Below are 13,398 nucleotides of genomic sequence, written 5' to 3'. Positions count from 1 at the left end.
TGCTGTTTAAAAGACATTTGACTAACCATAATCCTGAAGTCGCTTAGCAAGATCCACAGCTTCAACATTTGCTGTTTTTTTGAAAGGTCTTGTATCCAAAATAAATTCATGAGCTACGTAACCTGTAAGAAAAACAACGTGGTTCACTTTTGGGAGAATAGCACAATCCATTGAGCAGTCTATCCTCATTGGTTTTGTGTAGAATATGATAAAGAGACAAAGTAAAAAATATCTGCTTTGTCAAAATCTCTACCCAGAGAAAGTACCAGGTAAGAGCTACACAACCCAGCATGTGAACACTGGTCCTCCAAGACCCACATGAGCTTAAGAGGCCTCATTTTCCAAGATGTATAGGAGAGGGTAGTCCAAGTAGCTCCATATGATATGTAAGCTCTGGGAAAATAAATGGATTTGTCTGTAGCCCAACATCATTTGGATCACAGTCTTTTTCAAATTAGCCACATATAAGAAAACTGATTTCATGTTACATCAGAGAAAAGCTCAAATCTGTTGTTACAAATAGGCTAAAGACCAAAGTTATCCAAAGTCATAATTCCGAAGAACTATGTTCCATTTCTTTAGTGAATCCTTCAAAATTTGAAAATTTTATTTACTTCTGTGAGGAAATTATATATTCTCCTAAAATGCAACCTGCAGGTTTAATCAGTTTGTACTCTTAAGTTCAATAAATATGTTTTGAACTGCATACATACTGTACTCAGGTTTTCTCCGGTGCCATTTGGCTTTAACAAGCAAAATAGCATTTTATTATAGTTATGATGGTCTAGTGTAACAGACAGGTAATTGTGTCCTTTCTTACTCCCTACTTTTACAGGACAGGAGAGTTGCATTAGGGAGCTGGAATGTAGCTGAAGTATTTCCCATTGTCAAAGAGATTCTCATCCTCCTTATAAAACAGAACAAGGAAACAAAGTGAGGATAGAAATTTTTCATTTTTTTCTCAGAGGATTGTATGTAAGGGAAAGTTTATGATGAAAAGTTCTTACATTGTTATGTGGGATATAGAGAGATTAGGACAGGCTTGGAGGCCTGACATTGTTGCTTCTTTTTTTTCCTAATGCGTCATTAATTTACTATTAGACTTCAAGGAGAACAGTTGGATTTTCCAACATTTACTCCATCTCCTGCCATCATTTCATCTAACTACAAAAAAAAAGCATTTTTAGTTCTGCCTCCAGCTACCTCTGTTCCATTGCGGTACCTCCACAGAAGCTGTAGCAGGCTATTCCTCTCCTTGTGTATGGAACAGGAGAAGACTGAGATTCAGCTGCCACATAGCATTAGGTAAGAGCTATACTGCAAGCCAGCTTTTACACAAAACATTTTGAAAAGAGCTTTGTAGAAGAAATCAAATTGCCACTACTTGCCTCTTACTCCTCTGAAAAGGATTTTGTAGTGCTTCTCTAGCCTCTTTGCCATGTAATTTGCATTTAATATAGCGATCTCAGAAGCATGTTTAAGACCTTTTGCTCCCATTGTCTGAAAGAGGAACAACATGAGAATGTTTTTATATCTTCAAACAATATCTTGTTTCTTCAAGCAAGATAAGCATGTTCTTATCCCAACAAAATGACAGAGTGGGAACACATGTGGCTCATTTACAGCAGCACACTGCTACTGCAGGTTTCCACACTGGACTCACAGGAAAGCACATGGAAGACATGGCTTGTTAGAATGCTGTGTGCCTAAGACCACATGTGGTAAGTAAACAGCTGAGTAACTCAACTCCAGAGATGGAGCAGCTTTGAAATGAAGAGAGCAGAACTGGTGAATTTCATCAAGCGGCTTCTATTTCTGCCTGTGCCGCTGCCACTGCCTGCATCTTCAGGCAAAAGGCACCCACAGAGCTGCCTGAAAAGCAGACTCTGCTGCCGGAACAGACACTGCTTTGGTGTCATATCACAGATGAAACTGTGCATTAACAAAGATTAGAGCCAACTGAATACAATTGCATACTTAATTCTCAGAGGGAAGGGCTGGAATTAGTATTTGACTTTGAGTTAGGCTGACAGGGAGAATGCCAAAGCAGCCCTTGCAGTTCTCTCTGTAGATGGGACAACTGGGAAAATAAGTAGTTTCCAACCAGCTTTTAAACAAAAATTTAATGTCAGAGACAGCAGAGGGACAAGGCTGACAGCAGATTTTGCCTGACTGTACAGACTTGTCCACAAGTCCACTTGTCTTAGAATTATTACTGACAAGAGTCAGAAGAATGAAGCAGACTGTATAGGTACAACACCGCTGTCATCCTGCCATATTAATAATTGTAACAGATGGCAATAGGCATTTCTACCTGAAAATAAGGAGATTCAAAGGATTTTAAAAATCTCTGGCTATGCCATGGGTGCACTGCAGTCTGTGCACTGCGCTTAAACTGTCTATGTGATTTTAGTGATAGTGGTACTCAGGTCTGCTGAAAGAGAAACAGCCCTTCAGCTGATATGCCTTAAAAAAAGTCTACACACCTTTATATACACCCAGGAAATGGGCAATATGGCACTGGAACCCCAAGGTGCAGCACTGACAGTACCCAAAGGACAAGCATCCTTATCCGTCTGAATTTTGATGACAGGATGGGTAGGCAAGTAGGGAGCCAAATGTTTCTTCCTAAAACAGAAAGACTGACTTTAAAACTTAAATATGTGTTGCTGTGTAACCATTCCTGAACATTTTCAGCAATAGATTCTCTTCACATTCCTTCCAAACACAGTCCACTAGGAGATCTGGTCAGTGTCTTCTTCGGCAGAAAATGTAGTAGCTTAACTGTTGCCAGCGTAGGATGACACTCGTTTTATAGACCATCAGAAGATACTCATGCAGCTATCCAAATAAAAATAATATTTTAAAGGAACAAGATTTATTTTTTTTTAACAATAAAATTGGTCTGTAGGATGGAATCAAGATTTTCATCCACCATTTCAGTGGACTGTACACAATATCAGTCCTCAAGGCCCACAGATCAGTTCTGTATCCATTCAAAAACCAGACTGCTGAGCAGGATTTGCCATCCATACTAAGTGCCAACATGCAGTCAGGGCTTGCAAATACCGATGAGCCTCATCACTCAACAAATCAGCACGATTCTATGACATGATTATCCAGGAGAAGGACTAAAGTTTACAAACAGCAATATACTTCTCACACGAATAGCTCTATACCTAAAAGAACTGTCAATCAGGATTCATTAAGGGATTTTGTTTGTTTGCTATCTGGATTTATTTTCTTTAAAATAAATTCCTTAAAAAAACTTAATTTAATATACTTACACTCCAATTGGTCCCATTCCAGGTCCTCCTCCTCCATGGGGAATGCAAAATGTTTTGTGAAGGTTTAAGTGAGAGACATCAGAGCCATAATCTCCAGGACGACACAGACCCACCTGTGAAGTGAATACTTATATGTGAACTGATCTTCTGGCATTGAAAGATGTGCCATTGCCCTCAAGAAAATTACACTGTAAGAGATGTTACACATTTTCCCATTTTCCTTTAACATGATGCATCACAAACAAGTATCGATGCAAACGCTGTGAGTTTTTTGCTTTAGGAATTCTCATTCATGTTTAAAGAATGCCTCTGACAAAAATTAGGCAGGCTAAGTCATTTTCATTGAATCATAGAATGGCCTGTGTTGAAAAGGACCACAGTGATCATCTGGTATTCCAAAGCAAACTTACATAAACAAAAGGTATACCAGCAACTAACTCCTATTATTATTCAAGGAATCCTCACCACCTCCCCTGAGCCCTGCATCATCTTGTAATGAAGTTATAGTCTGAACTGAATACTGCCAGGATACTTTTTTCCCAGAGAAACTACAGGCTCAATTGTATTATATCTGCCTAGGAGATCATATACCTGGGCGTTCATATTTGCTCCATCCAGGTAAACCTGGCCTCCATGTTTGTGAATCAGATCACACACATCTGCGATCTCCTCTTCAAATACACCATTGGTAGAAGGGTACGTGATCATGATGGCTGCCAAGTTGTCTTTGTGCTTGTCCACCTGGAGGCAGAGAGGCAGGCAGAGGAAAAGGTCACTGAGGCTCATAAAGCTCCTTCAAGACAAGACCTCTACTCAGCTAATGTCTATCAGCCTAAGTCACTTACAGTAAGCAAAAAGTACGGGCTCTCATATTCACCAACACCTAAGCAGAAGGAGTGTTTTCTTGATAGGTCAGAATTTTAAATTGCAGAAGCATGGTATGAGAAGTCAAAAAGCAGACACTTTTGAGACCTTTAAACAAACCAGGTGAAACACTTGCTCTTCAAGGTAATGTCATCCACAGGTGATAGCTTTGTTTTCAGCAGCATAGATCTACTACTGCCATAAAAAGCTGCTCAAATACGTGTTTTTAGAAATGTGTCCTGCTAATTCCTTGGATTCCCAGGATTCACCTGCAGCAAATCTACTCAAAAAAGTGAAAAAAGTTGCCTAGCAACACCCTCTCCAGCAGAGATGCTCTTGAATTTAACCAAGTGAATGCTACAGTGCAGTCTGAAAGGTCTCAGCCTCACAAACACGCTCCTTTCATTTCAAATACTAAACGCAGATGGGAACGTTTTGCTGTGAAAGAGCCTGCTGAGACTCAGTCAGCCACTCCTGCACAAAAGATCCTCAAATTAAAGGAAATCTCGTAAGTCACATGGCTTGAATCTGAATGAGGAAAAAATGAAAGAAATACTTATTCCTTTCAAGTACACATTCACTATTTTCTGCCCTATTTTCTCTCAGATGAGTATCCAATTTGTCTGTCAAAACTATTACCTGTTGAGGAGAAGGAGTGCACCTGCCTTGAACATTAAAGCTGATTAAACACTCACCATTGCTTTTAAATGGGAGATATCAATGCTCCCATTTTTATCCACTTCAATTGGCTGAATCTTCATTCCTGCCATTTGTGCACTTGCTGGATTTGTACCATGAGCAGATCTAGGAATAAGGCAAACCTTGGAAGGAAAAAGAAGCAGGTCTATAGTACAGCCAGTCATACAAGTCTTTGAATACTATGGTTCATACTCAGCACAAACTCATTATCACAGTTCTTAAAAGGGAGACAAAGGAAATGTTTACCAGTAAACTGCTACTTGCATCAAACACTGAAACTTAGTTTTCTTTGGAGAAACCAGGCAGAAGCATCAAAATACCCATTAGGAAAACAAAGTTTCCTTTGCTCGATAAATCATATTTAGGAAACTGTGGAAAATGTGTTTCCAGAACATCATTTCAGAGACTTTTTATTGCAATTATTTATCTATTGTCCTTATTTTCCAGTCTGGTGCTGAGAATAGTGACCTGGCAGGAAAAACTACCTGATTCTAACCTTCCACTAAATCCCAACTGACTTAAGCATTTCCTTCTCTATTCTATTGCCATTTCTTTTATTATAACAAGTTTCAGGCAGTTGCTTACAACCTCTATACAGCTCAGTTAAAAAAAAGAGAGAGAGAAAGAGAGAGAAAAAAAGGAAGGGCTTTTACTTATATAAATATTAGCTCTTATCAGTGACAATTAGGAAAATAGAGATCTGGAGTTCCCAGACACTTATCAGGAACTCCATCCATTCTAAAGTCAATAAATACACCTTCTTTCTTTCTCTCTTTCTTTCTTTCTCTCTTTCTTTTTAAGCTCTTTGCTTCTATTAAGTGGTTATATTAAAATATTTGTCTATTTTGTCTATTACGATTCTCTTGAGAAGATTAATTTAACAAAGCTCATTAAGTTACTCAATATGAGCTGTATTAAATAACTAACATCAAGGCTGTTGGTTGGGTTTCTTGTTTGTTTGTTTGGATGATTTCATGGAAAAATGCACTGTGACCTCTACCTCATGCTCCATGGAGATGCTAAGACAAATGCTGATTACTTCAAAAGCTATTTCAAGCTACTAAGCACTCAGTCTCAGCAGATGGATATTCGCTCTTTTTGCATTGAAATAACAGTGTTTCACCGTGCAGCTGTGCTGAAAGAAATACAAAGATCACGGTTCTACTGGTGACACATCCACTGTGACACATCCATGGTAATTTTAAATGGTAATGTTAAGTGCCACCCAGTCCTGGTGGATTGTATCTGCAGCTGCTGGATTCAGAAGTTATTGATTAGACTACAAAGCAAACAGATGCTGTGAGCTGTAATTGAATGTAAGGTTGTAGGTCTTTTTTCCAGAAGAGGGCACCAGATCCAAATGAGGCTGACTGCAAGAAGCTTGATCAGCTGCTTCAGTTTACTTTCCTAAATTGCAAAACAAATAAGAAAGCAAAACAATAGAAAACAAACAAACAAAAAAGCCCAACTAATCTCTTAGCACAACGCTATGTATGTTTTGCAGAAGAAGCTAGTGAGAACACCTCTACTTTCTATAATATGGTCAATATATGGAAAGAAATGGGTGTGAAATGAAACAGATCTGAACTTGAAATTTACAAGGACAGACGCTAATTCATAGAAAGTAGTGATGCTACAGTGTCATGTATTAAACACTGTAGTAGTAGTGAAGTCTCATAGCAGTGACTTTAACCTTAAACACTTCAGACCTTCTTCTGTTGCCTCTTCATGTGTCTAGAACAGAGATCAGGCTGCCTACCAGCAACGAGCCCTGCCACTCACTCTTTCCCTTTTCACTACTGCTTTAAATTTAAAATGGCTATATAAGGCTTTCTTTGCATCGCATACATAGTAGCCTTCCAATGTGAAACAGAGAAAACAGAACCAGCAGTTAGTTACAGTTAAACAAAAGCATCTCCACAAAGGAAGGTTGAATAAATTCTGTAGGCAGCTGCAGTACCTGCACAGTTAATCTCTAGAGTTAGAACTAAAACTATTAAACATGGTTCCTAGCAAGAACTGGTTCGTCTCTGGGGTTAACTATATCACCACTCAGGTTTACAAGAACTCTCTTTTATCAGGCTTCAATGGTATAGCTGAAAGTGATTCCTTGAGGTCAAAGTTTCAGGTAGGCAGTACTGAAGAGAATAAAAATTAAGACTTCTGAGTCTAGCCTTACCACCTGAAGATTATAATTGAAAACTCTTTTCCATTACTCATCCAGAACTTTGTGGAGCTTGAGAAGAAAGGCTATCTTCACATATTTTATAGAAATTTATTTGAAGCAGTTTAAATAGTCAAGAACTGGATGAGCCTTGATACAGGTGATTCCTGTTAATGGGCCTTGTCTCAAATGCGGTGCTGTCAGACCCCGTGCCTTGCCTACCATGTTGCTCTGGCTACATGGAGGCTGGATAGGCACAAAACAGTATGAGCTGCTGGGAATGGGATCACAAGCCCATTTGGGTATACAGTACCAAGATATCAGAGGTATCAGCAGCACCAGGTAAAAGCCCAAATCCTCCCATCCCCTGTCTCACAGGGTTCAACCTTCTTGGGGCACATTTTTCTGTCACCTCAACAACAAGTTCTTCACTCTTATGCCAGCACCAAAACAGGTTCCACACACACAGTAACAAGCCAAAGATGTTAAATAATAAAATCAAACATCTGATGTAAGGATGTACAAAAAACTCAAGAGCTCATGCAAGAAAGCTGGACAGATCAACAGCTGAGGAGAAAAGCGAGGTGTAGTCCTCGTCTCCGCAGGGTAGCTCACACAGAACAGGAACAGCATCATTCCAGGGACATATGTCAGCCCAGACACATGGCCATTGCTTTTATCAGAATGTTCCCAGTCACAGCAAAATGAAGTGATAAGCAGCATAGCAAACTGCAAGGTCTGGAAGCAGCCATTTAAAAGCCCTGAGCTCAGATACACAGTAAAGCAACAAGCTCTGTGACCAGCATAGGGAGCCTTCCAATAAACAGATTGGCATGCTCAGATCAAAACTGTAATTACCTTAGCTCCACGTTGGACACCAAAAAGGACAGTGGTGGGTTGGCCTGGCCAACAGTCAAACACCCACACAGCTGCTCACTCATTCCCCTCTCCCGTGGGACAAGGAGAAAATAGAGGTAAGGTGAGAAGATTCATGGACTGAGATAATGATAATTTAAATAGGGAAAACAAAAGCTGTGTCCACAGCCAAACCAAGAAGAGGAATTCCTTCACTACTTCCCATCAGCAGGCACATATTTAGTCACCTCCTGGAAAGCAGGGCCTCAGCATGTTTAATGGTTGTTTGGGAAAATCAATTCCATAACCATGAACTTGCCCCTTTCATCCTTCTTTTCCTGAGCTTTGACTGTGGAGTATGACATTACATGGTGTGGAATTCCACTATGGTTAGTTCAGTCAGCTGTTCTGGCTGTGTCACCTCCCAGCTTCTTGCCCACCCAGCCTACTCACTTGAGGATGGGGTGCAGGGCAGAATGGGAAAGAGGAGCCTTGGCACTCTGCATGCAGTAGACAAAATAACGGTGTAACTATTAGTGCTTTACCAGCTCCATATGCAGAGCACAGCACCACACGGCCTGCTGTGAGCAAAGCTAACCCCATCCCAGACGGACTCAAAATGGATCCAGACCATTTGATAAAACTTTTCCTCACTCCCACTGCTTATTCAGTGAATTAATACTTTTAATACAGTACACATGATCTGTGAGGAAAGCAGTGAATAACAAAAGGCTTGTCAGAGACAAGGACACTGAACTTAGTTTTGGGTGAGCCCTAGCTTCCAAACCAACTCTCAGGTCTCCACTTCCCACCCCCAGTTCCTCCCCAGACAAGCGTTGACACTTACACTTCTATGGCGTTCTCCTTTTGCATTTAAATAAGCTTTGATTGCAGCCAAACCTGCATACTCTCCTTGGGCTCCACTGCAAGAGAAAAACAAAGGCTGTTAAGAAAGAACATGAGTCAGAACGGATTACCACTCTGCAGAAGCTTTCTGCCAGTTTTGTCTTTCACATTTTCTTCAGGAATAAGTTTTTGGAGTCCTCGTGAAGGAGCAAATGTTAAAAAAAAAAAAAAAAAACCTCCTACCTGTTTGGTTGGAAGGAGATTTTGTCATAGCCAGTAATCTCACACAGGTCCTTCTCTAAATCTCTGAAAAGCTGCTGATACCCCTGAGCTTGCTCCAAAGGCACAAAAGGGTGGATGCTGGCAAATTCTTTCCATGAAATCGGCTTAAACAAACAAACAAACAAAATCCTCAAGTGATTGTAAAAAAAAAAATTCTGAAGACAACTCTGTTTTGTTGTTAATTTCTCTAAAGAAAATAAGCTGCCCTTGCTCAAATAAAGACCAAGTATTTCTTGCATGTCAACATAAGTTCCCAACCTCTGTGAAGGATGATTCTCAAAAACATTTTTTAACATTCAGGAAATGTTTAAAATCCTCACTTGCTTCTTTTCAGTTACTTGTGCTTATGTGCAGCTGTGAGATCACAGGGCAAAAAGAGATGATTCAAGGAACAGTGCCTAACAATCTGCTTCATAAACTTCTGTTAATTTCAATTTTAATATAAAAGACAAAAAAAAGTAGGGACAAGTACAGAAATGACTGAGAGGAGGGGGAGAAATCTAGCAAGCAAGTAGCAACAAGGAGAGAGAGGAAAAAATCTAAGGGTATTCAGTACCCAATGCTGGCTAAGCTGATACCAGCTGTAAAGAAATGAAGATAGATGGAGACTCCAACTCCTCACCTGAGACCAAGGACTGTTCCCCTAAGGAGCAGCAAATTGTCTAAAGGCAAGAACTGTGTTTAACTGTAAGATTTGTGAAACAGCTAGAAGTTAGGTACAGCAACAGCATTAGGGAACATGAATGTAACACCTAATATTTATTACATATATTACAAATACATGTCTATTCTTTTTTCCCACATGAAGCCTTCAAAGCCACTTTCTTGCTTTTGCTGCACTCCTTACAAACTTCTTAAAGCTTTTTCAAAGTAAAAGACAAAGTCAACCCCATTAGCTTATTCTGAAACTTCCCCCCCTCTCCCTTCCCCCTTATGGAGACCTAGAGCAATGCCACCCTGTACTTCTCATGTGTCTTCATTGACACTGGCTGCATAATGTGGGTTGCAGGTAAGACACTATTACTGCAACTTACCGCAAGTTCAGCTGAACTATTGAGCTTCATTGTACAGGACCCCTAAAAATGGAAAACCATTTGTCAGTATATATTAAGAGATCTGCTCTGAGAGTAATGCTTCCTATTTACTATGTTGGCTCACGTCAGAGGCAGATGGTGTATGGCAGTCAAGGTTGAACTTTCCCACCAACACCCTGTTACATTTTGGTGCTGTGTAACAGATGGCAGCAGAGAGACACTCTGACAGAATGATGACGGACGTAGAAGTGCAGATGAAGTGAAGGTGTGCCACTGACTTCCTCAGGTTGAAAAGATTACACCCACTGACATTCATTGACACTTGCTGAACGCATCTGGAGACCAACAGTGGTGGTGGGCACTGAGTTTCAGCAGTGGCAACAGCAACAGTGGGTTACTTCCACTTGTGCAGATCTTTACAACCACAGCATGCAGGCTCTTGTTCATCACTGGTATAAGTGAATAGCTAGCGGTGGTGCCTACACTAAAAACTAGTATTTTGTAGCTGCAAATTTACTCTACCAAGCAGTGTTATTGTGCTCTTCGTATTTGTTGTAATTTCCATGGAAATAAATAGGAGGCATTACTTTCAGGATGATCTACGTATGTATGTAATTTTTTTTCTCTTGTTGGCAAATACCCACCAAAGGAATCATGCTGTGAACGAGAGAAATATCTTTGTTTTCTAACTTCTTCATGTACCGCACAATATTTGTCTCAGAGTGATAGCTGGAGGACACAAAACACGGTGTTAAGGCAAGCAAGAGAAGCCCTACCACCAGGCTGATCTATATTCCGAAAAGGAAACACCACTGAAAAATAATAATAATAATTCTTAAAAATTAATAATAAAAAAGTAAGACTATGCAGGTGTAAGTGCAGCCCACCCCTTTAATTTTTAGTTTTTATTAGATACTTATTTCAAATCGTTACTTTATGCTACCTAGGCATAATGTGGATGAAAAGCAGCTGTTATCGGTAGCTGAGAAATGCTATCACTGAACGTTGACTTTGCAATTTCAAGAAAGTCTGCCAATATTAGGTCTCAAATAATACTGGTACAATGTAGCAAACTGATGAAAACATACATTCTACCTGTGACCATGCTTTGCTCATTTAAAATTTAAAAGTTGTCTAAAAATGCTACTAAATTGATTATTTCAATTAGTAACAAGTGACTGTGACTACAGATACAAAACTATACTCAATGGACTTCCCAGTACAGCTTTTGAAAGACAATATTATCAGTTTCCATGTTAAAACTCAGATTTACAGCAATTTCACAAACCTGTTGAAAACCTGATGTGTCAAGAATTTGGAAGTTCTCTTAAACGGGGTGCTAAGGATCCCCTTGGTTTCTTCACCCATTCCTTCAGCAACTAGTTCCTTTGACACAAACAAACACAAAGTCAGAGACTTTCAAATACATTTCTCTTTTCATCTTCACTTTCTAGAAGAAATATCTTGAATCAGCAGCATACCACAAGCCATAGTCAGTTCTCCAGGTAAAAACACTATTAGCATATGTACATGTTTTTATCTAGCTTATCAACAGTATAGTAAAACTGGCACAGAAGTCTCAGTAGTCCCCTCATCTTGGAAGTACTGCTGCCAATTACCAGTGATATGCAAAAAAAAAATAATAATCCTGTGGAACAAAGATAACTGACCTCCGTGCCCTCAACTCCACAAAGCAAGTAATGGGTTAACATAGTGTGTCTAGACTGACCAAAAGAACTAAGCTTCATAACCAGCTGAATACATCACTGTTGATTTATTCTGTCTCTCGCTGTAAGGCAGGATCTGAAATTGTCAGTATTTAGCGAACAGATGCCATAAAGATAACCCCTACGTGAAAACACAGTTTTGTTTTTCACTGCATTTCTGAAACATTCAGATTAATTTAATGCATGTTCTGTTGTCCACTTACGGCTGAAGACTCGCAACCAAAAATCCATAATATGTCATCGAGGTCTTTCTCATTTACAGTTTCATCAAGTGATACTCCAAGCTACGGACAAAAGCAACACTCATTAATCAAAGCTGTCATTTCTGGGGGCATACTCTATTTGTTTTTGCCAAGAAAAAGACATTCCAGACGCACATGACAAAAGAAAAAGACAAAAATCTCTGCATGCAACAGTATGCAAATGTCACATTGTTTTATGTAACAGATGCACAAATTTTATTAATGTATAATTTTCTGATTCCCACCTTTCCCTTTCTAAGCCATCCACACTGAACAGATCACAAGCTGGATAATTCGTGACTTCAGTTCTAACACTTCTAAGTAAACTGGAAAATCTCCTATTTTGCTAGACCACTGCCACTCCAATCTCATTTTAAAGAACAAGATTTTTCACAGTCCTTAGTGGCTACCATAACGTGGGCTATATTATCATCTGTCTTTAGAGCCAAAGGACCTGAAATTTGCAGGTCATGAATTCCACAGTTTAGATTCTCTCTATAGAGCCCTTAATGGAATATTTAAAATGAAATAATTAGAAAACCTATTAAGCATAAAATGAAAATACAGTACATCTTTCTGGAAATTCGGCACATTCTTTGTACTGTCTTTATAATTGACTGTTGTATCCAGCCAAATTACAAGAAACTTTTTCTATTCAATTTCTATCAATTATTAACTTCCTTCTTTTCAACACATTATGAGTGGAAAAAGTCATGCTACAAAATTTCTGAAAGGTTTAAAGTTGCTTACTCTGCCATCACTGTAAATCCGAAAATTGATCTTCCTAAGAGCTGCCCTGTCCAAAACCTCTTTGACCGAGCATCCACATGTGACCGTCAAGGTATCAAAGAACACATCATGATGCAGTTTATGACCAGCTCGCCTGAGACCTATAAAACACATTAAGTTAATGCTATCGTCTGCTCTAGTGCTTGCTTACACAGCAACACTACATCAGACTTGCAAGTAAATGCTGCTATACACTAAAAAGAGACGTGCCCCTTGTGCACAGAGCAGTGAAATCACCAGCTTTAATAGCAAAATACCATTGTGCATGAAATGCATCTGTATCAGATTCAGGTCTAGTTAGTAATGCAGACTGATCTGACAGAAGACCTTTCTGCCAAATCCAACAGATTTGTAAATACATAAGCTTCAGAAGAATAAGTATACAAATTAAATAAGGACAAAATTGCAAGATTGGAAAGCAAAATTTTCCTACATAAATAGGTGTTAGCTGTCATGGAATTTGCTATTACAAAGTTTAAAGGCTTAGTGCTTTTCAAAAGCAGCAAGCAGTCTTCTAGCCAAGCTGGCAAACAGTGCATGGATAATTGCTTCTGTCCCTCTCCAGCTCACAGCATTCCAGCTTTGCACAGCTCCTCCTGACAGCAATGA

At 39.4% G+C, this 13,398-nt stretch overlaps 1 protein-coding gene across 1 annotated transcript in view; it reads right to left on the bottom strand.

Annotated features, from left to right (window-relative positions):
• Window positions 1-13,398, bottom strand: part of GLDC (glycine decarboxylase) — a gene marked incomplete at both ends in the record, with an annotated part of 30,119 nt that overhangs the window by 4,147 nt on the left and 12,574 nt on the right. Inside the window, 13 exons of the mRNA XM_079548270.1 lie at window positions 27-122; window positions 1,389-1,500; window positions 2,487-2,628; window positions 3,288-3,400; window positions 3,879-4,028; window positions 4,847-4,972; window positions 8,717-8,792; window positions 8,959-9,101; window positions 10,032-10,073; window positions 10,676-10,760; window positions 11,320-11,417; window positions 11,962-12,042; window positions 12,751-12,890. Of these exons, the coding sequence (XP_079404396.1) occupies window positions 27-122; window positions 1,389-1,500; window positions 2,487-2,628; window positions 3,288-3,400; window positions 3,879-4,028; window positions 4,847-4,972; window positions 8,717-8,792; window positions 8,959-9,101; window positions 10,032-10,073; window positions 10,676-10,760; window positions 11,320-11,417; window positions 11,962-12,042; window positions 12,751-12,890 (1,404 nt within the window). The remainder of the gene's footprint in view (window positions 1-26; window positions 123-1,388; window positions 1,501-2,486; window positions 2,629-3,287; window positions 3,401-3,878; window positions 4,029-4,846; window positions 4,973-8,716; window positions 8,793-8,958; window positions 9,102-10,031; window positions 10,074-10,675; window positions 10,761-11,319; window positions 11,418-11,961; window positions 12,043-12,750; window positions 12,891-13,398) is intronic.

This window comes from Tetrao urogallus (genome assembly GCF_951394365.1).
Source record: "Tetrao urogallus genome assembly, chromosome: Z".
Classification (NCBI taxonomy): domain Eukaryota; kingdom Metazoa; phylum Chordata; class Aves; order Galliformes; family Phasianidae; genus Tetrao; species Tetrao urogallus.
The sequence above is the reverse complement of the archived record's forward strand: the minus strand, read 5'-3'. Positions and strand labels throughout refer to the sequence as shown.